The sequence below is a fragment of the Mastacembelus armatus genome, chromosome 19, assembly GCF_900324485.2.
Source record: "Mastacembelus armatus chromosome 19, fMasArm1.2, whole genome shotgun sequence".
Lineage (NCBI taxonomy): Eukaryota > Metazoa > Chordata > Actinopteri > Synbranchiformes > Mastacembelidae > Mastacembelus > Mastacembelus armatus.
In genome coordinates, this window is record NC_046651.1 from 908,275 (window position 1) to 927,189 (window position 18,915).

The window sequence follows — 18,915 nt, forward strand, 5'->3', positions numbered from 1 at the left end:
ATCAATGTGTTTGGATAGTTCCAAGTTGGTTTCAGCTCTATGTTAAAACAATAAACCACTGAGGCCAGTGAAGCTTTATCTTCCTATGAAAAAGTCAAGTGAATGAAAGTGAAATTAAGTTCACATCTGTGCAGGCAGGAGCATCCTACAGTACAGTATCTAAGATCATGCAATCTAACTATACATCATATTTGACATTTTGAAATAAGACTTGAGAAATGTCATTTATAGTTTTTATTCTGGAACCAATATCATACTCTTTCAGTACAAACACTGCATTAATTTTGGCACATGTCAAACATTTCTGTGCAGTAAATTTTCAGATGCACATTTGCATAAAACTTCTGCGTAACTTCTGCTAATGTTATAAACAGATATTGCTGTGACACTGAGTCAGCTCAGTGACTTTATGGCTTTTTTACTCCTTGTGCTACAATGCGATATGTTTTAGCATTAAGGTAACACTAATCAGTAATTATCATATTAACAATAGGTATTGTCTGTTTTCGTGTCCTTAATTTCATTCACATAAAGCTGATCTCCAGCTGCAGCAATGACCCCTTTTCAGCCAAAAAGGGCAGTGTAAAAAACAGGTGGTAAGAAACAGAACTCCAAAAGTTTCCTAAGTTTGAGTCAATTTGTTCTATAAGAGGTTGCCTTATTGATCCTATTGTGTTTAAAAAAGTGTGTCAAGCTGCACTTCACTGCCCAACAATCAATTTATGCATCTTGAAACATTATTCTGAAATGTCATCTGTGGCCATTCTAATAACTGGTTTCTTTAAGAAGGCCTCGTATTACTTTTGTTATCAATAAGCTAAAAATATTGCATTAAAACACAAGGTGCCAAATTCAGACCAATTAAATCAAGTGTTTACATATGCCTGTCCTTTGCATTTGACACAAAAATAAAAGTACAAAGTCAACCACAATTCAGTCACGATTCTTCCAAACAATACTACAGAATGATGAGTGAGGGGAGGTGAACAGTAAACACTTGCCACAAAAAACCAAACTCTACACATCTAACACCTATTTGGTCTGATATGGTTTTTAGTGGCATTAGAATAGAGGCAAAGTGTTATTTTTTGCTTAAAATGTAAAGGTATCACTGTCACACAAGATGGCTGGTAAATGGAGGAACAACAGTACCTGAGCTTCATGCCTGACTCACTATTTCTAAACAAGTCAGAAATACTGTTTTATGAATGAAGCATATGAAAATGTACACTACAAACTCTTCTAGGATCAACCCACAAAGATAAAGTTAAGTTAGCAAAATAAGTGTCTTGGTCCCACAGTCAATGAACTGACTTTTCACTATTGTCTGAGGCCTTCAGAACAAAAACTGCATCATCAAGGACATAGTAATCATTATACATGTCCCCTTCACAGAGGTATGGCAACCGTGTCACAGCCTCCACCTCAAACCCCACGCTTTGAAAAACTTCATTAGACAGGTTGGTTACTTGCTCCTCCCACGTTTTCCCTTGTAGTTTTAGGTGTTCCTTGGGACGTTGCCATTGTCCTCCTGAGACAAAAATACACAGTGGTTTAATTTGGATCCTGCACCAATTATATTTATATCAATATTCCATTTGAAAGTGAGGCATTGAATTCCAACTGACCAATTTCTACATAGGGCTGGAAGGGAAGCACTGCAGCAAGGATGAGTCTCCCTGTTTTGGGAACCAGGGATCGCTTGATGTCCTGTAGGAGATGTAGAGGGTCATCGCAACGATCCAGTAGGTTGAGGCAGCTAATGACATCATACTGGAAACCAGTGTGTTGCCACTCGTCTATACCCAGCACTCTGAGCATGACAGAACAAGAGACAGAGAAACAAATGCTTATATGGTCAGAGGTGTACTCTGTCAGATTTCATAAAACTCTTAGAGGGAAATAAAAATAACTTTTGTGTTGCCTTCACAGAAACACTCCAAAGGAAAGGAGAGAAACAGAAAGAGGGAAGAGAGAGACCCCCTAGGTTAAGAACCGTGACAGAAAAACTGAAGAAGGATCTTGTTACTTACTTGAAATTCCTCCTTTGAAGATGCCATTTCATAGGTAATGAAACCTCGGTTGCATAGATCTCTCTGAAATGGGCCCTCATCATCTCTGTGACACCTCCATCCCCAGCTCCGAGGTCCAGGAGTCTCTCAGCCCTCCACTCCGAGCCAATCTGCAGCAGACGCTGGAACTGCTCCGCAGAAAACACAAACATAGAGCCGCGGCCCAAAAACCTGGCGCACAGGGAACACGTCATATGAAGACACACTGCTGATAAAACGGGGACAGGGATGTGCCATAACTACTCACCCATTGATGGAGGTACGAGAGACCACTGGGCTCAGGACTGTAGATAAAAAAGAATGGTAGAGCTGAGTGAACATCCACCCAGACTTCTCCACACTCTGCTTGAGAAAAGCCTTGGTGCCTGAGTCCAAGTGGCTCTGGATAAACATGGGCCGCACCGATTCTCCAAGCAGGTCAGGGGAGCACCGGTACCACTTGAAAGAAAGAAGACAAAAAAAAGTGATGAATTGAATATTTTTATTTTTAGAGGCTTTTGTTGCCCCTTAGTGTCTAGATAAGGTCTGTCACCCACCGTTTATTTATAGATTGAATGACTGTGTAAGATTTCTTCAACTTCAATTTTTATGTATTACACACAAGAATTATTTAAAGCTTAATGACAGTGTGCAGGTGCTTTTCTATTGCATTGTTGCATGTTTTGTTTTTGTGGATGAACACAGCTTAAAACTGTTTAAAATCTTTCATGCAGATTGTCAAGAAGTTATCACAGTTATCGATTACAGTGATCCAGCAGCAATGAGACCCTTTATGTAAGTAAAAGTATAAAAATCAAAATGTAATCACACCCTGTTACAACTTTACGTTCAAAAGTTTACTTAGGTAAAAGTACAAAAGTATTAGCAACCAAATACACATGAATTACTAAAAGTAAAATAATTCAATATGATATCTCACATTAATGTATTTTATAATACTGGATTACATTGATATATTATTGTGTTCAAGTGGCAGTTGGTAAAAGTGGAGCTAATGTTAACCAAAATATATGCTTATAATGTTAGTCACATGGACTGTTGACCTGTCCAGGGTGGACCCCTGCCTTCCACCCGCAAGAGAGCTGGGATAGGCTCCAACAGATCCCTGGGACCCTGGTTAAGGAATAAGCAGGTATAGATGATGGATGCATGGATGGATGTTAGTCACTTTTAGTTTTATGATTATAACGTATTTTGTTTTCTATACTTGAGTTGAAAAATTAACTAGTAACTAAAATAAATATAGTGGAGTAAAAGTACAATATTTTCCTTTGAAATGCAGTGACATCACAGTATGAAGTGGCAGAAAATGTAATTGAACTGTACTTAAGTACAATAACTTGAGTGAATGTACCTTGCACCAACTACATATCCCAGTAAAGCCAGCCTGATGACATCTGAAAGCAACAGTAACCATGTATTTATCCATCGTGCAGGCTCACCCTTACTACCGGCAGCTGATCTAACCTATAAACCCTGCTTACTGGAAAAAGTGCACACAGCTGGGTCTAGTCCTGACAGCCGGCAGGGAACAATCCTGATTCACTGTAAAGAATTCATACCTCAAGTGTTTCAATCGCGGCCACTTCTCTGTCGCTCAACATGTCCACGAAGAGTGAACGGACGAGGGGGCTGCGGACATACCTCCCCGTCCACATTCTTCTGATGGAGAGCAGAAAGGCCACGTATCCCACCACCCACGCTACAAAAATCAGCGTCCTCAGCTGTGGATGACACATAACGAACAGCTCAGTGTGAGCGGGGCGGCTGGCAGTCAGCAGTCCCAGGGCTTAGGGTGAGATGTGGTTAAATAACCGCAGCCAATTGTAAACCAACACGCCAGGGCATGTCTCCAGTTTCAAGAAAACAATGTCGGTAAACAAACCTGAGGGAGCAGTGGGTTTAAGAAGACCAGCTCCTATTTACTCGCGATCTTAACCTCATGAGTCTAGAGTCCAGTAACTCGATCTAATAACCGAGACAGTTTCCCAGCTATGTCGTCTTCACCGGTCTCAACCCATTATGACAACAAAACTCATCCGCATTTTCTGCACTTCCTGAGTCACCGCTAACGGTGTCCTCAGGATTACGTAAACGCCTCCCCACTGATTGGTTCCGAGTGCAGCTTCACCCTTCATTGTTCGAAAAGATAATATGCGTCTTATTTCTGAAAAGAAAGGTAGCTGGCTTTGCGAAATAATAATACGTTTATGAATGAATTATTTCGCAATTCATTCCTAAACTTTATGACATCATCGCGTGGACTCGTCCCATTTCATCTGAAGTATCTCAGTGAATTTACGTTGAAAACTGTGGATGTAAAGATAATTTTTACATAATATCTCCTCCAGATTGTAAAGGTGGTAATTTGAGATATTATTATTATTATTTATTATTTTATTTACGCATCTCTAACTTTTTTAATGACTCTGGTCCTTAATTTAATCTTTCCATATCCAGATGCCCCTATGCCCCTGTCCTGTCAGCGCCTCATGAGTATGTTGAAGTGCCATGTGTTGATGTGTTGGACCTTCATGTGGGCTGAAATTTTACAATAATTAGAATTAAAATTTTAGCTGACCAGGCAATAGCCCCTGAGGCCATTCAGCCACACCTGGATATGATCACTTCACTATGGAACACAGGTACATTTAGCTTTTTCCCTGCTACAGTCATTACCAGAAGTAATTAGCATTATGTTACTTGGCAGATGAGTGATAAAGGGGATGATCTTTGTATCAAACCTCCTCAGTTTTATTCACATCCTGATTGAGATATGGACCTTACTGTAATGCACAATATTAGCATTTTCACTTAACACATTTGTAATGTGCAATTTTACCAGTGCAAAGCAAGCACGTTTTATTTCCCCTTGGCTAAAGTTTTGACTGACACAAACCACTTCCAAACAAGGTTGAGATCGATCTACTCAAAAACATAACAAATAAGCATGTTTCCCCAGTTTTAAGAATTCCACTGATATGACTTTTTTATGAACAAGTTGTGTGTGTGCTTAGTGATGTGCCTTTGGTAGTGTCAGAAAGTATGGAGTCTTAATGTCAGTCTCAGGGACTTAAGTCTCTCAAGGAATATCAAAAAGATATCAGTCAACGAAATGAAAATGGTAAACATACAGTACATTATAAATAGAAATGACTGTTTTAAACTCATGGTACAGCTATATACTATTTATATATATTGTTTTAATTTTCAGATCATTCAACAGTGGGCATCAGTATTCAGCTGTCTGCCAACTCTGCCAACATCCTTGACAGAACAAGAAGAGTATTAAATTCCAATGTGTTAAGCGATTACATGGATGCATTCAACAGAGCCCTGGCAGTGGAGACTAGTACATTGAAAAAGTATGTTTAAAATACCAATACAGAGAAAGATAACCCAAAAAGCACTGAAACCAGCAGTGTAATGAATTAGTCTGTTAGCAGTGATATTTGACTAGAGGATGGAATTTCATATGGATCATATGCAGAGGCTGTGGATAGGATGAGTTTACATCCTTATGTTGTTGAGGTTGAAGTTGGTTATAATGTTGAAATTCTTCCTAAGGAGAATGCAATGAGAGAGAATAAGCCTCAGACTCAGTAATGGGCATTGGACAGGTTTAGGTATTATTACCCTTATTAGTCCCACAATGGGGAAATTGCATTACCCACCCAAAGTGCACACACAGCAGTGAACACACACACCGTGAACACACACCCGCAGCAATGGCCCGGGGAGCAGATGGGGGTTTGGTGCCTTGCTCAAGGGTCTCACCTCAGTCGTGGTATTGAAGGTGGAGAGAGCGCTGGCTATTCTCTCCGCCCCACCGACAATTCCTGCTGGTCCTAAAACTTGAACCCGCAACTTTCGGGTTACAAGTCCGACTCTCTATCCATCCATCTCACACAGAACCACATATGACAGTAATAAAGTCATGAACCTTTGTGATACCAAAAACTACTCAAAAGAATGCAAGGATGCCAGTAGTGACAATAATTGGCAAACAAATGAAAAAGAACAATACATCTATCTAATTCTGTCTCCTGTACTGTACTCACTTGGTGTGATTGCACCCCAAAGACCAATCAGAGAGTTTTTGGCATGAAGTCACAAAATGAAGAGAAAGGTCCCCAAATTCATCACTCAGCAAGACTTGTCCCACGTATGGTAAGACAGTCACTTGTGTATCAGATATGAGATGGCATCCAAGGTCTCATTCATGTAAGCAACCTATCCAGTGTAAGAAACCTTTTCAGTTTCAGTATAATCTAAAGCAGGGGTCTCCAACCTTGGTACTCCAGTGCTACTGTCCTGCTTGTTTTCCAGATATACTGTACCTGCCCTACCCACTGCTGATTACCTGGATCAGGTGTGTTCAGCCAAACAAACTGGAAAGGCAGGAATAGTTGGAAAACCTATAGGACAGTAGCTCTCAAGGAGCAGGGTTGGAGACAACTGATCTAAAGAAACATAAATTAAATGTGTCCAGTCACTGTGCCAAAGCTTCAGAACATGTCCTTTGACAACCAAGACCCAAAACAGAGGGAACTCAGAACACACTGTGTAGTAATGCTACCAATCATTCAAAGGCACAGCAAGACATCAAAATGTATAATCTGGGACCTCATCTATGCAGGTGGACCAGCATGTTTAAAAACTTGTTTTAAAAATAGTATTTTATTTTTAGCTTAATAAGGGCCATACATTTATTTATCACTGGATGATTAAGATATGTTTCTTGTATATTTTCTGCCTAGTTGTTGGCCAGGTTATTAAGGAGAAACACACCTTGACTAATGAACAGAATTTGGCACGCAAACCTCTACACGTGCAACAACTCTTTCTGATGTAATTATAATCACAGAAGCTAACACAACAATCCTTTAAATATATAATTTCACAAACTTCAAAAACTTACTGTCATATGACAAACTTAATTTGAAATAGGGGCATCATCAGCAGAAAGCCCCCCTCCTCTTGGGAAATAAAAATAGTCTGAAATATCAAAAAATTAAATCAAATATAAATGTATACAGGGCATCAAGGCTCTGTAGTCAACTTGAAATTGACTTCTGAATTTTACCATATAAAACTCAGGTTAATACCTGCAGTGTCTCAGCTAAATTAGAGTTACTAGTACTACGTGAAAAATATTAGTGGGCCAGATTTCAAAATCCTATTAAAAAATAAAGTCAGCTAAATTGTGTCAAAAGGTAAAGCTCTCCTGCAGCAAGATGATTAAAGATTTGTATGTGGGATGCTAGTCTGCTGAGCCATTAATTTGTAGACACTTTACTGTAGCTGAGAGATGAATCACATGTGGACTAGTTCAATAATAGCTATCTACTTAGTTCAACCAGAGCACCACCGAAACATCTTTTCACAAGCAATTCAATTTACAATCTATACACATAAGTGCTCATGCAATTAGGGACATGTGCTATACGTCCAGTAGGCCATTTATTTGGTCCACCAGACTAAAACTAATATGGTATAATATTGATCAACAGCTCTCTGAAATGGTTTTAAGAAAACTGAACACGACCTTCATGAAGGGAGATGTATGAAACTGACTTAGCTAGGTATACTGAATAAACTGACAAGTGAATACTTCTGAAAGGAAGTCATCCAATTTCAGATTATAGATCCCTCCTGATCCTGCATAGGATCAGATCCAAACCTACTTAAATGCATCAAGCTTTAAGAGTTCAGGACACCAAACAATCACATGTTTATTGGTGCTGTGTAAAATGACCAATGAGCGTTTGCGTGCATTTTATTGCAAATCAGAGCACCATTAAAACTGGCAGACAAGTTTCAGGTCAACTGTATGAAGAAGGAATGTAATGACAGGAAGAGGATATGGAATTGAGCTCAGGAATGAAACTGACAAGACACGGAATTCAGCAAATACAGTATGAGAGTCAAGGGATGGGAAGGACTACAGGACAGATCTGTCAAGTTGTTCTTCCCTCCAGACTATAGGTAAAGTAAAAAAAAAAATAATAAAAAAAAAATCTGAGGCAAAAGTTTAACTGGTCTCTAACCAGTGACAGACTGCTGCAGGACCCAGGCAGCTCAATAGAGCCAGCTGAAGGCACAGCTAGTGTAGCTGACCAGCTCTTCTTGCTTGAACCACAATGAAATCTCCTTGTTGGCACTGTCCACTGAGTCACTGCCATGGATGATGTTCCTGTGAAAAGGAAAGAGCAAAAAGATTAATATGAAGTCAATGCCAAACACTCCATCCAGAGTCTTTCACTGCTGTAGTTCAAGGAGGTGCAAACTGTACTCACTTGCCAACATCTATACAGAAGTCTCCTCTGATGGTTCCAGGCTTGGAATCGGCAGGGTTGGTCTCACCCAGCATGACTCTGCCTGTCTTTACCACGCCTTTGCCTTCCCATACCTGAGTACAAGAATCACAGGGCTAAAGCGAAATAAAGCCAGCTGAGCATGTTCCAGGTCTTTTAAAAGGAGGTTTCTAACAGATAATGAAATGTGGGTGTTCATTGAGACAGCAGCAGGGCAGGTTTTAATACTACCCAAAGCATCACCAGAGTTTAAGGCCTTTCTGGTTTAACAGGTCACACCACCTGCTATATGTGGTCACTTACCATGGTAACCACTGGACCAGAGCTCATGTAGCTGATCAGAGCAGGAAAGAATGGTCTATCCTTCAGGTCAATGTAGTGCTGCCTCAGAAGGTCATCAGAGGGCTATAGGAGACATGGTAGACATGTTAGTTTTCATACATAGTCACTTCAAACTCTAATGCATCAGATGTCTGGTATCAGACCAGACTCTGCTGGCAGCTGCCCTCTTAGGCCTCAACCTAGAGAGAAAAGTGATTGATCCCTTAAGCAATAAAGGGTCATTGCAACCCAAACAACTGAATCCAAAACCACAATGGCTGAGTCATGACAGCTTTCAGGCCTATTTACTGTCAGCAGTGGCAGACATTTTCCCTACATCAGCAAATGATGCAGTAAAATTAGGCTCTACAGTCTAATCTGTTCCACTTCCTCAGGACACTTATGCACCACTGGCACACTGTACTTGGTTCTCCTCTTGATTTCATTTCCTGCTGCATTACTACCCATGCCAACGGCAGGATTTAATTTGGCCAATTAGGGTAAATCTACTTCACCTCAGTAGATTAGAATGGGACATTGTGCACTCAGGAAGTTATTTTATATACTTTAATGTAGGCTTTATGAAATGAGCCACACTCCTTGATAAAACCAGTCAGCATCACTGATCAGATTATCAAGAACAGCAGTGTTCAGTGAAAATTATGTTATAAAGAGCAAAAGACAAGCAGCTGACCGGATGTCTTAACTGTCACTCAGGATGGTGTGTAGCATTTCTTGCATTGAAATAAAGATACATGCATTGCATATAATCAACTCTCTACTTACATGGAGCATCTTCATGCCCACAAGTTTGAAGCCTTTCATCTCAAACCGCTTGATGATCTCTCCAATAAGGCCCCTCTGCACACCATCAGGCTTGATGGCAATGAAGGTGCGTTCCTTCTGCTCAGCCATGATTCTGAAAATGCAGAAAGAAAAGAAGATAACAAACAGGTGCAAATCTGCAGGGGGAGCCGCAGCCACTCAACGTGCTTTGTTGGGGTTGGAAGAGCCAGCTGCCAAGGTCAGCCCACTGCACAATGAACAGATGACAGCCTGGGTTAGTGCAGGTCACAATGTGATCACCTGCACTGAACTACTGCCTATGACAGCCAACCCTGCATTCCTCTATGCTTTCTCCATTTCTAGAGAGCAGAGACTCACATCTTCCCCACCTTATGGATCAAATGAGTCACAGGGACAACAACTTTAGACCAAACTGGAACACAAATTATTTTAAGTCTTTGATTGCACAGTGACTTTCAGATTACCTTCCAGAAATGTCCCACTAAGTTACCATAGGATTTTTCTTACATATAAATAATAGTGGTCAGCTGGTACTATACAGTAGAAATAATGCCATTTTTCCTTGTCAGGCAGGGTTTAAACAAGCACATTAAGGACATCTACTTCAGGTCTCAGAACTTAGGTTTTTCAGAGATTAACTAACAGGCCATTATCAAATCTATTGATTTTTTTTTTTATTTTTATTTTTTTTAAATGATTCATTTGTAGGTGTAAAAGTTTTGACTTCTGGAAATTACTACACTATTAACTGTGGGCCAAATACTGGTTACATTTAAGATATATTTCCATCTTGAAGTATTTAAGGTTTCGCTTTGAGACCAAGAGCTCAAGTATAATCTGACTCCCTTGACTGACTCCTGAGCAGCATTATCTAATGTGATTCCCCACACAGGAACAAAAAAGGCCTTTCTGGATCAAGCCAAAATTAGTACACCAGACTTGCAGTTTGAAGCGATTCTGAGAGAGCAACATGCGGAAGAAACCACCTACTAAGAGCAGCACTACCAAGCTAAAGTGGGGCATGAAGAGTGACCCCATACAAAGATACACAAATAAGACTTTGGTTTCATGCAAAACTTGTTTTCTATTAAACATAAACCCAGATTGCAGCTGTTGCAGACGGAGTGCTGATAACTGCTGTGGCTGTCTCTGCAGGCGGACGAAACACTAAGACTAAGACGAGTTCAAACCTCAGACTGTCAAAGATTTGTATCCGACCTATCTTGTATCCTTGCTTAGAAGAAATACAATCATTTTAACACATTTCGCCTTCTCTACCATCATCATCATCATCATCATCATCATCAGCATCAGCCCTTTGAGCAGAACAGGTCACAACACTGAGGCAAACGCAGTTCGCTGTTAATCAGAGCTATGGCAGAAACAGTCATGCTGCTGCAGGAACCGGACTTCGCCTGATGACGTTTCATCTGCCGGCTGCGCTTGACAGTCGGTTTAATGCCCATCTACAGTCTGCGCCAACCCAGAAAACCCTCCTCCTGAAGAGAACAACTCCGTACGGAACACTGCCGTCAATAAACTGGCTAACTGGGGTTATCTCACAGCGCCTAGGTCATCCAGTGGTCCCGGAGCTGAAAGGACAGGCCCAGGCCTTCGCTGACGGCCACATGGTCTTTTGTCGGCTACGGCAAAACCAGCGAAATATGTCAAACTAAATCGCCTCAGTGCGCCAAAAGTACGCCGGAGCTCTATAAGACCAGAGGCTTACGGGAACACATAACGTCACTTTCCTCTAAACGCTGTTAATACGCCTTAACAACGGAAGTTCATATTACCTTGTCAGTAAAAGTCCAAGTACAAGGTGCTCCGCTACGCAGGAGAAGACCTGAGAAGGGTCCGCAGCCGCCTTTTATATGTGAAGGCGGAGACTGTGGACGGCAAGCCTCCAGGACCAAAAGTGAAGAGAAACTCGCAGTAGTCATTTGGCGCCGTAAACCTTTTTATTTCCATGACATTACTCTTATAAAAAAATAAAGCACACATTGGAAATTATAACTACTAAGCAAAAAGAATCTAAAGATAAATAAATATTGAGGGTTCTGTTAACATTACCCTTGTTACGGTAATAAAATGAATAAAATGTTGTTTTTTTATTGCATTTTCATTAATTTCAGGGATTTGACATTTAGTTCAAACTCCTTTATAAATGCTCCAAAACTTGGAGAGACCTTCAAGATGCAAGCTTTGTGTTTAGGTTATACAGCTTAACTAAACATACAATTGCATCAACAAAGTTCTTTGTTTGTTTGGGACCCCGAGCCTTTAGTTATCAAGCTCCTCTCCTGTGGAACCAGCTCTCAGCCTGGGTTCAGGAGGCAGACACTCTCTGTACTTTTAAGGCTAGACTGGAAACCTTTCTTTTTCACACAGCGTATAATTAGGGCTGGCTTCAGGCAACCCTGAACCATCCCTTAGTTATGCTGCTTAGTTATGCTGACCATTGATGCACTGAGCTCCCCCCCCCCCCCCTCATGTATATTCCACCATTGAATCTTACTAACCTTGTGCTCTCTCTCCCCTAGTTTGTGCTCTCTCCCTCTCTCTCTGTTCTCTCTGTACCTTCTGCAGGTGTCCCTGGTCCTGGAGCTGTATATCGCTGATGTGCAGTTACTGGTCCCACCAACTTGCAGTGTCTATTTGTTGTTTATTGTTGCTGTTCTTTTCTCTCTGCTCTATCCACTCACCCCAACCGGTCGAGGCAGATGGCCGCCCAAACTGAGCCCGGTTCTGCTGGAGGTTTTTTTCTTCCGTTAAAGGGAGTTTTTTCCTCTCCACTGTCTCCAAGTGCTGCTCATAAGGGAATTGTTGGGTTTTTAGTTTTAGTTTTTGTAAAGTGCCTTGAGATGATTTGTATTGTGATTTGGCGCTATACAAATAAAATTGAATTGAATTGAATTGAATTAAAAAATTAATCCAAAATACAACATAATTTCTTGATAAAAGTTTAGAGAGATGGTGTTGGAGACCAGTAGCTGGTGAACTTCTATCCTAAATGTAGTTACTACTCTCCCCCTCTCTTTGAATCTGTCTCCCCCTCTCTCCCCAGCAGTAACACACTGTAAAGTTAGCTGAGAGAAACTGTCCAATCTTCAGTTTTTTTCTTGAAGTCATGAAATATGAAATTTCATGAAATCGTGTGATTTGGTAAGGTTAGACTTTACTGATAATTTGTCCAAAAATATTTATGTTTAATTTAAATAAGTTTCTTATTAAGTAATGTCATCGATGTTAGCCACAGTTCAAACAGTGCTTTCTGAAAAAAATGGCTTTAATTTTTTAGGAAGAATTTCATGATGTGCTTTCTGCCCAAGTCTGGCAAACAACTTTAGGAAGTATGGTTGCACTGGTCAGCTGGCTACTTCCTGCAACTGACCAAAGTGGGTTACTTAAGTTGTTGCTGTTTTTGCTGGGGGGAGTGAAGCTATTATAAATGAATCTGGGCTGTTTTTATGAAGCGTGTGGTGTACACTATATTCTCTGCCCTGCAGAGCTCTGCACCAATATAAACCAGTCACCCTGTCCTATCACGATCAGCCTTACTTTATTTTAAATTACATTTTAAGCTATCAATGTTCAGCAATTTCATTTAAAACACATCATGTGCTCACTTGTAAAATTACATTTCTACAGTCTATAGAGACATTCTGCCAATATTAAGTCCTTTCTTTCTTGTCTATCACCATGTTAAGATATTATGACAACACCAGACATGTTCTCAACTTCCAAATTAAGGTTTTATCTGGCTTCTGACAAACACATTTGTTTGGTGGAGGAAGCATTGCCAAAATGGTCAAGAAAAAAATGCTTATGCCCAAAGAAAATTACATAACAGCTAATTTTGCTCTGAAGTCTGCATTGCTGCTGCAGGAAACCAGAGCTCAGTATATAGTCCTTAAGTGAGATGCACCACACCATACAAATGCACATGCGCACATATGCACACAATCACAGCCAGCCACTTTCTTCTCACATTCTTTCACACACAATCAGTGTAGAAAATTTAAATTCAGTTTCCGTGTTTCCTTCCTTGCTGTTTTCCTCCTTTTCTTCTCTCCCCCCTTTTTCCTTTCGTTGCTCATTTATTTCCTTCTCCTCTCCAGTCAACCACTTCCTTCTTGCTGCACCTACAGCAGCGGATGCGCTTAGAAAACAAATGGAAAGTTAATCCCTCAGCCTAATCTCCTGTGTTATACTCCCAGTTCTATTTTTACCAGGGCTTAAGGCCAGGATTAAAATGTATTTTTTTCTCTCTCTCTTTCTCATTGCTGTTAGGGAGGATGAAAGTACTGACAGTTAAGTGCTGTTCACATCAATTCAGAAAGCTTGTTAGGCTTATGTGTGTGTTGTTGTGGAGTGCTACTGTAGCTGTCTTCCTGAGGCATGGAGGCACAGCACAGTGAGAACGTGGCATAATTGGCATCTCCTCAGTGTTTTGTGATGTGCTTTTTCTTCTGAGGGCAGGGCACATTACAGTAAATGTGAAGCAAGAAGCTGTTTGTGCTGTAATGGCTTGTAATACAGAGTCATAATTTGCAGAATTACTTCAGATGTAAAATGATGTTGACAAAAATTTCTTGCAGGCAAAGAGATTATGTTTTTCCTCAAATAGCATCCCCAAAGAGGAAAAATATAAATTTTAGGGGTGATATAGTTTTCTTTTTCTCCTCCTTGAACTGCCACCTTATTGTGGTGGAGGGGTTTGAGTGTCCGAATGATCTTAGGAGCTCTGTTGTCGGGGTTTTCAACTCCCAACCAGATCCCGAGGGAGGTTTTGGACATTGAGTCTGAATGGACCATGTTCTCCATGGCTGTTGCCTCCGTGAGCTGGTCCCGAATAAGTGGAAGACGATGGATATTGTTTTTTTGTGGTATGTGTAGCTAGTGTTCCACTAAATCCTCCAAACTTGCAATTGGGTGTGTGGGATGCACACATGCATCTGCTAGCACCTAAACACACATCCTCGCACCTACTAGCCTTACCTCTGACTATGAGTGCAAAGTTCCACTAGAGTTCACTGGCACAAACAAAAAAATGTTAGTGATTTTATTTTATTTTTTTCCGGATGCAGTATGATGAAGCATCTAGATCTCTGCAGCCTCTGCCTGCCCTGCAGGGATTATTACACACAGATTCATTATGTAATATAACATGTAATGCTTGGGGTTGAGGTTGTTATGAACCGATGCTGTCAACGTCCATTGCCTCTGACTGTGTTGTTGCATAAACAGTGCTGTCTGGATCATAGGCATATTATTAGAGCCTGATACACTGGTACCATTCAGCCCTTCAGCCAATTTTCTCCCAGTGGGTATGTGTTTAAAAGGTTCTCACACCAGGTGAGCACTTTTCATTCAACTTACTAGATGCCGTCTTAAAGTATGGGACCCAGTACCTGTAATACATCCATGGTATGGATGCAAAAGGACAAGAGCCACTACGTTATGATTAATTAAGGAATGCTTGTCCTGTAAAATGGTATTTGCTGTGTTTTGAGCTTTAACTATTTCTCAGGCTGCTACACTTAACCTTGCAGAAGCACAGAGGCATACCACCACACACAAAACAGTAATCGTCGCTCCCAGCATATCCAAAAACAGAAGCCGTTGAGCTGCGGTCCCAAAATCAAGAATTCTGTTACAGTTTCACACACCAGCAACGGCTGCTCTTGAAACAGACTCGTGGACATTTGTGAAAGCAGGTAAAGAACTGATGCAGTCTGTGTGTGTAATGTGTGTAATGTAGAACCATGACAAAACGATGTGTAATTCTCAGAGCCCATATTGAGGATGAAGAGCTTCCAACTTAAATGTGGTCCAGTGGCTACGCAGTATAATCATGGACGAGGTGAGCCTGTGCTGTTTTTGATGACTTACAGCATATTAACAGCTCTCACGTGTTAGCCATGCCAGTGACTTGACTCTAGGGATAGTAATGCTGGTCACTGAGTAATGCACTGCAACAGATTTGAATCCAGGTGATGTTGTGCAATTACCTGATGGTGCTGCATTATTGCAGATAACCAGGATTACAACCTGGAAAACAACACTGTCAGGGCATGCATTTGGACAAAAACAACAAATGTCAGCCTGTATAACATTATTTTTTATAGGTTTATATTAAAATGCATGCACTCATAAAAATATGTGGAAAAACAGGAACTGAACTGCAACATTGGGATGATTCTAGACAAAATTGGGATAGGTAAATATACCCGACTGGTAGACAAAAAGGATAATAAAACTCAACTGGTGTGTGATGTTTAATGTTGAGATATTTGGGATTCCCTCTACACTTGAGGATGTCAGTAAAATTTAATCAGGGTACATGCGAATGCACAATTCCATCCCCTTTACACATGAGCATGTATAAATATCAGATTTATACCAGTGCCTGCCTGTGGTCATATTAAGAAATCTACAAAAAAATGTATTCAGTAAGAATAGTATCTGAATGCAATTTATTTCTTTTTCATAATTTTTTAATGCTGTCAAAATCCAACTGCCTCTATATCTCATCCCTAGTCATGCATGTATTTTCAAAAAGGGTTACACTGTAAAGTTTGGATTAAAAAGGATTTTCTTACAGCTATCTATCACAATGCACAGCCAAAATACATTCACCAAAGCACATGAACATGAGGAACCATCAACTATACTATAATTCAAGTCATGTACCACGAGGGGGCAGTCTGGCAGCATGCCAGAGAGCTCTGGAGCCTGCCCTCCCTGTGAGGGAGAAAAGCAAAAGCAGCTTTCAGCACATGCAATGCCTTGTTTTCTGCTAACAATTGTTACAGTGACAGATCCACCCTGAAATGAATTTTTGTTACACTTCATTTTGAACGGGAATATACATCCAGAGAGGCTGCAGCCTGAGCTTCACAAGTCTGGGTTGATAGCTTCCTTCTCCCCGCTTGTGTTGCATGGTTGTAGGTGGATTTCTGGCAACAACTACTGACTGATAGCTCTCAATAAATAAAATGTCCTTTTATTGCCTACACACTCACATGACACCCTGAACAATTTCCAATAATGTACCAAACACATCTGTGTGTGAAATCCAGGAGAAAAAGATGACAGGTGCATTGTGAGATGGTTGGATTTAGTGTTGTAGGTAGCCACTGTCAGCTCGGCCTTGTCCCTTCAGCATAACAGCAGTATTTATTGCCTCAATTCGGCCCTTGACTCCACTAATCTCCTATAGGGTGAAGGCTGTAAATAATGTGTGAGCATCTTTGTCTGCTTGTTTTAGGAATGGGAGGACTTCTGCGTTGTTTGACATAATTTTGTCTCGTCCAGTCTCGCTCCTATGCAGAAGGGGTGAGAGCTGTACCCATGGGCCCATTATCTCCTAATGGGTCCATGGTTTTAGGTGGTGTCAGGTGGGCTCTTTGGCTACCACTTCATTGCTCTAGCAGTGACTGAGCAGCTGGGGCTATTAACTCTAATGCTCAAGTGGGTGGGTGAATGGGCGTGATGCTGGTCTGTCAGCTCTCTGCCTCATGCTCCCTGGCAACATCTTTATAATATTGTGACACTTAGCTTGTATCGCCAGCAACCCCACTATTACTCTCCTTCCTACCCCTTGGCAGGTATCATTGAAACTAATGGTCTGGAGTCTTTTATAGCCACCCCTCAATCACTTCATTATACTGCACTCTAGGCCTAGGTTCCTCCTGCCATGTGAAGTGTGTGTTACAATCGCTTCAGAAGAATTTAGGACCTTCACCTTTTGCATGCTTTAAGATGTTGTAGATTTATTTGTAATTGCATAAATGGCCATGATGACAAAGTGAAAACTTGATTTTTTCTGTTTCAAATCGAATAAAAATCAGAAATCAAAACAGTCTTAACTGTGGTCAGATGCTTCCTGTTTGATTGAATTATTCTTAATTCGCCTGACAGTGAGAAGGTTCCTGGTTTGAAACCCATCAGGGGCCTTTCTGTGTGGAGTCTGCATGTTCTCCCTGTGCTTGTGTGGGTTTTCTCCAGGTACTCTGGTTTCCTCCCACAGTCCAAAAACATGTATGTCAGGTTGATTGGTGACTCTAAATTGCCCATAGGAGTGAGTGTGAGTGTGTGAGGTTGTTTGTCTCTATGTGGCCCTGTGATGGACTGGGGACCTGTCCAGGGTGGACCCCTGCCTTCCACCCAGAGAGAGCTGGGATAGACTCCAGCAGATCCCTGTGACCCTGGTTAGGAATAAGGGGGTATACTGTAGATGATAAATTAATGAATGACATATTTTGCATAACATCTTTGAACTCAGTGTTTCAGTATATTGTGAACATTGATTAGTGCAGCTGTAAAAAATATTTAAAATAATCTAATGAAAGGATCTTTACATAATCTACACCTTTATGGTCCTCACATTTGTATTAACAGATTTTTTCCTAAAAAAATGATTCATTCTTATGTGCAGACCTGATAAACTGCTCAACATGTCCAGGACCCTTAGGAGCAATTTGTTGGCAACTAGAGCTTCCAGTCCATTACAGGACAGCTGATGTTTCATGACTGTAACCTATGTGAGTAGGGAAAATGGCATGAGCTACAGATCTTCCATTTGCGTGTCCCTTGATATCAATTTTCCTGGTGCAATTCTCTGTTCATAAAGTAACCAAGTGCCAGCCTGTGAATGACAAAACCCAGGATCCAGAGGGCTGTTCCAGACGGTTATAAACTATTAACATCCTCTTCCTGTTTTTTAACTTTGTATCTAATTACAAAGTGAATTATGCACAGTTTTATTAATAAAACCTTGATGACACACACACACATATAGAGCACATATACATGTTGTAATGTTAAGCAGGGCTGTGTGCCACATTCACACCTACAAGCATAAAAGCTAAAACATGTTGTAATGAAGCCTTATGTACATTATACAGTTTGTGCATATGCATCCATGCACTAACATGCCCTAATACGTGAGCAGCAGCTCCATCCGTGTGGCTTGTCAAGGACAGCAGAGGTTTCCATTAACAGAGAATTAGCCCCTTTTACCCATGCCTCACAGCTCCACAAACGGTGCCTTTGTCTTCATTAGGTACCACTGACAAGCTCCCACCATGCCTCATAGTAGGCCATTACTGGCCCCATCTACCATGGGGCTCAGTTCTGGCCACTAATAGCTAACTCCAGTGTAGTGGTTTCTCTGGACTCCACTGGAGGCCAGAAGTCAGATGGAGGGTTTAGAACAGTAGATTGTCGGCTGAGGCCTCATATCATACTTTTCATACACACCTATCCATAACCACTTAAGATGTTATTTGGCACCTTCAGTGTGTGAAGGCTGGTCAGTTTGAAAATTGTCTTGTCAGAGAGAAGACAAGAAGGAAGAGGAGATAAAGCTGCAGGACATAAATCATTTTCAA

General features: G+C 40.9%; 2 protein-coding genes across 3 annotated transcripts; both read right to left on the reverse strand.

The window, feature by feature from the left end:
• Positions 1 to 219: 219 nt before the first annotated feature.
• mettl9 (methyltransferase 9, His-X-His N1-histidine) lies at positions 220 to 4,128 on the reverse strand. 2 transcript variants are annotated; one of them, XM_026316419.1, is made up of 6 exons: positions 3,958 to 4,128; positions 3,635 to 3,796; positions 2,320 to 2,510; positions 2,034 to 2,243; positions 1,629 to 1,813; positions 220 to 1,531 (listed from the first exon to the last, which is right to left on the reverse strand). In XM_026316419.1, exons 2-6 carry the CDS (start codon positions 3,728 to 3,730, stop codon positions 1,302 to 1,304), a joined length of 912 nt encoding a protein of 303 aa, XP_026172204.1. In that variant the 5' UTR covers positions 3,731 to 3,796; positions 3,958 to 4,128; the 3' UTR covers positions 220 to 1,301. The 2 variants fall into 2 exon arrangements, with proteins under 2 accessions (XP_026172204.1, XP_026172203.1); XM_026316418.1 differs by lacking the exon at positions 3,958 to 4,128 and having other exon boundaries at positions 3,635 to 3,826.
• A 3,654-nt stretch (positions 4,129 to 7,782) lies between these two features.
• On the reverse strand, positions 7,783 to 11,384 carry nme2a (NME/NM23 nucleoside diphosphate kinase 2a). Its single transcript, XM_026316215.1, has 5 exons — positions 11,314 to 11,384; positions 9,497 to 9,629; positions 8,693 to 8,794; positions 8,372 to 8,484; positions 7,783 to 8,268 (listed from the first exon to the last, which is right to left on the reverse strand). The coding sequence occupies exons 2-5, from the start codon at positions 9,623 to 9,625 to the stop codon at positions 8,154 to 8,156; spliced, it is 459 nt and encodes a 152-aa protein (XP_026172000.1). The 5' UTR covers positions 9,626 to 9,629; positions 11,314 to 11,384; the 3' UTR covers positions 7,783 to 8,153.
• Positions 11,385 to 18,915: the final 7,531 nt, after the last annotated feature.

Bases quoted from the DNA above. Each gene is read 5' to 3' on its own strand.
- mettl9 (XM_026316418.1), bottom strand. From the start codon at position 3,811: ATGTGTCATCCACAGCTGAGGACGCTGATTTTTGTAGCGTGGGTGGTG. The intron at 2,511-3,634 runs GTATGAATTCTT...CTTTCTTTCAAG, and splicing joins CCGCGATTGAAACACTTGAG to TGGTACCGGTGCTCCCCTGA. The intron at 2,244-2,319 runs GTGAGTAGTTAT...CCTGTGCGCCAG, and splicing joins TCTCGTACCTCCATCAATGG to GTTTTTGGGCCGCGGCTCTA.
- nme2a (XM_026316215.1), bottom strand. From the start codon at position 9,625: ATGGCTGAGCAGAAGGAACGCACCTTCATTGCCATCAAGCCTGATGGT. The intron at 8,795-9,496 runs GTAAGTAGAGAG...TGTCTCCTATAG, and splicing joins TGGGCATGAAGATGCTCCAT to CCCTCTGATGACCTTCTGAG. The intron at 8,485-8,692 runs GTAAGTGACCAC...TCTTGTACTCAG, and splicing joins CTGGTCCAGTGGTTACCATG to GTATGGGAAGGCAAAGGCGT.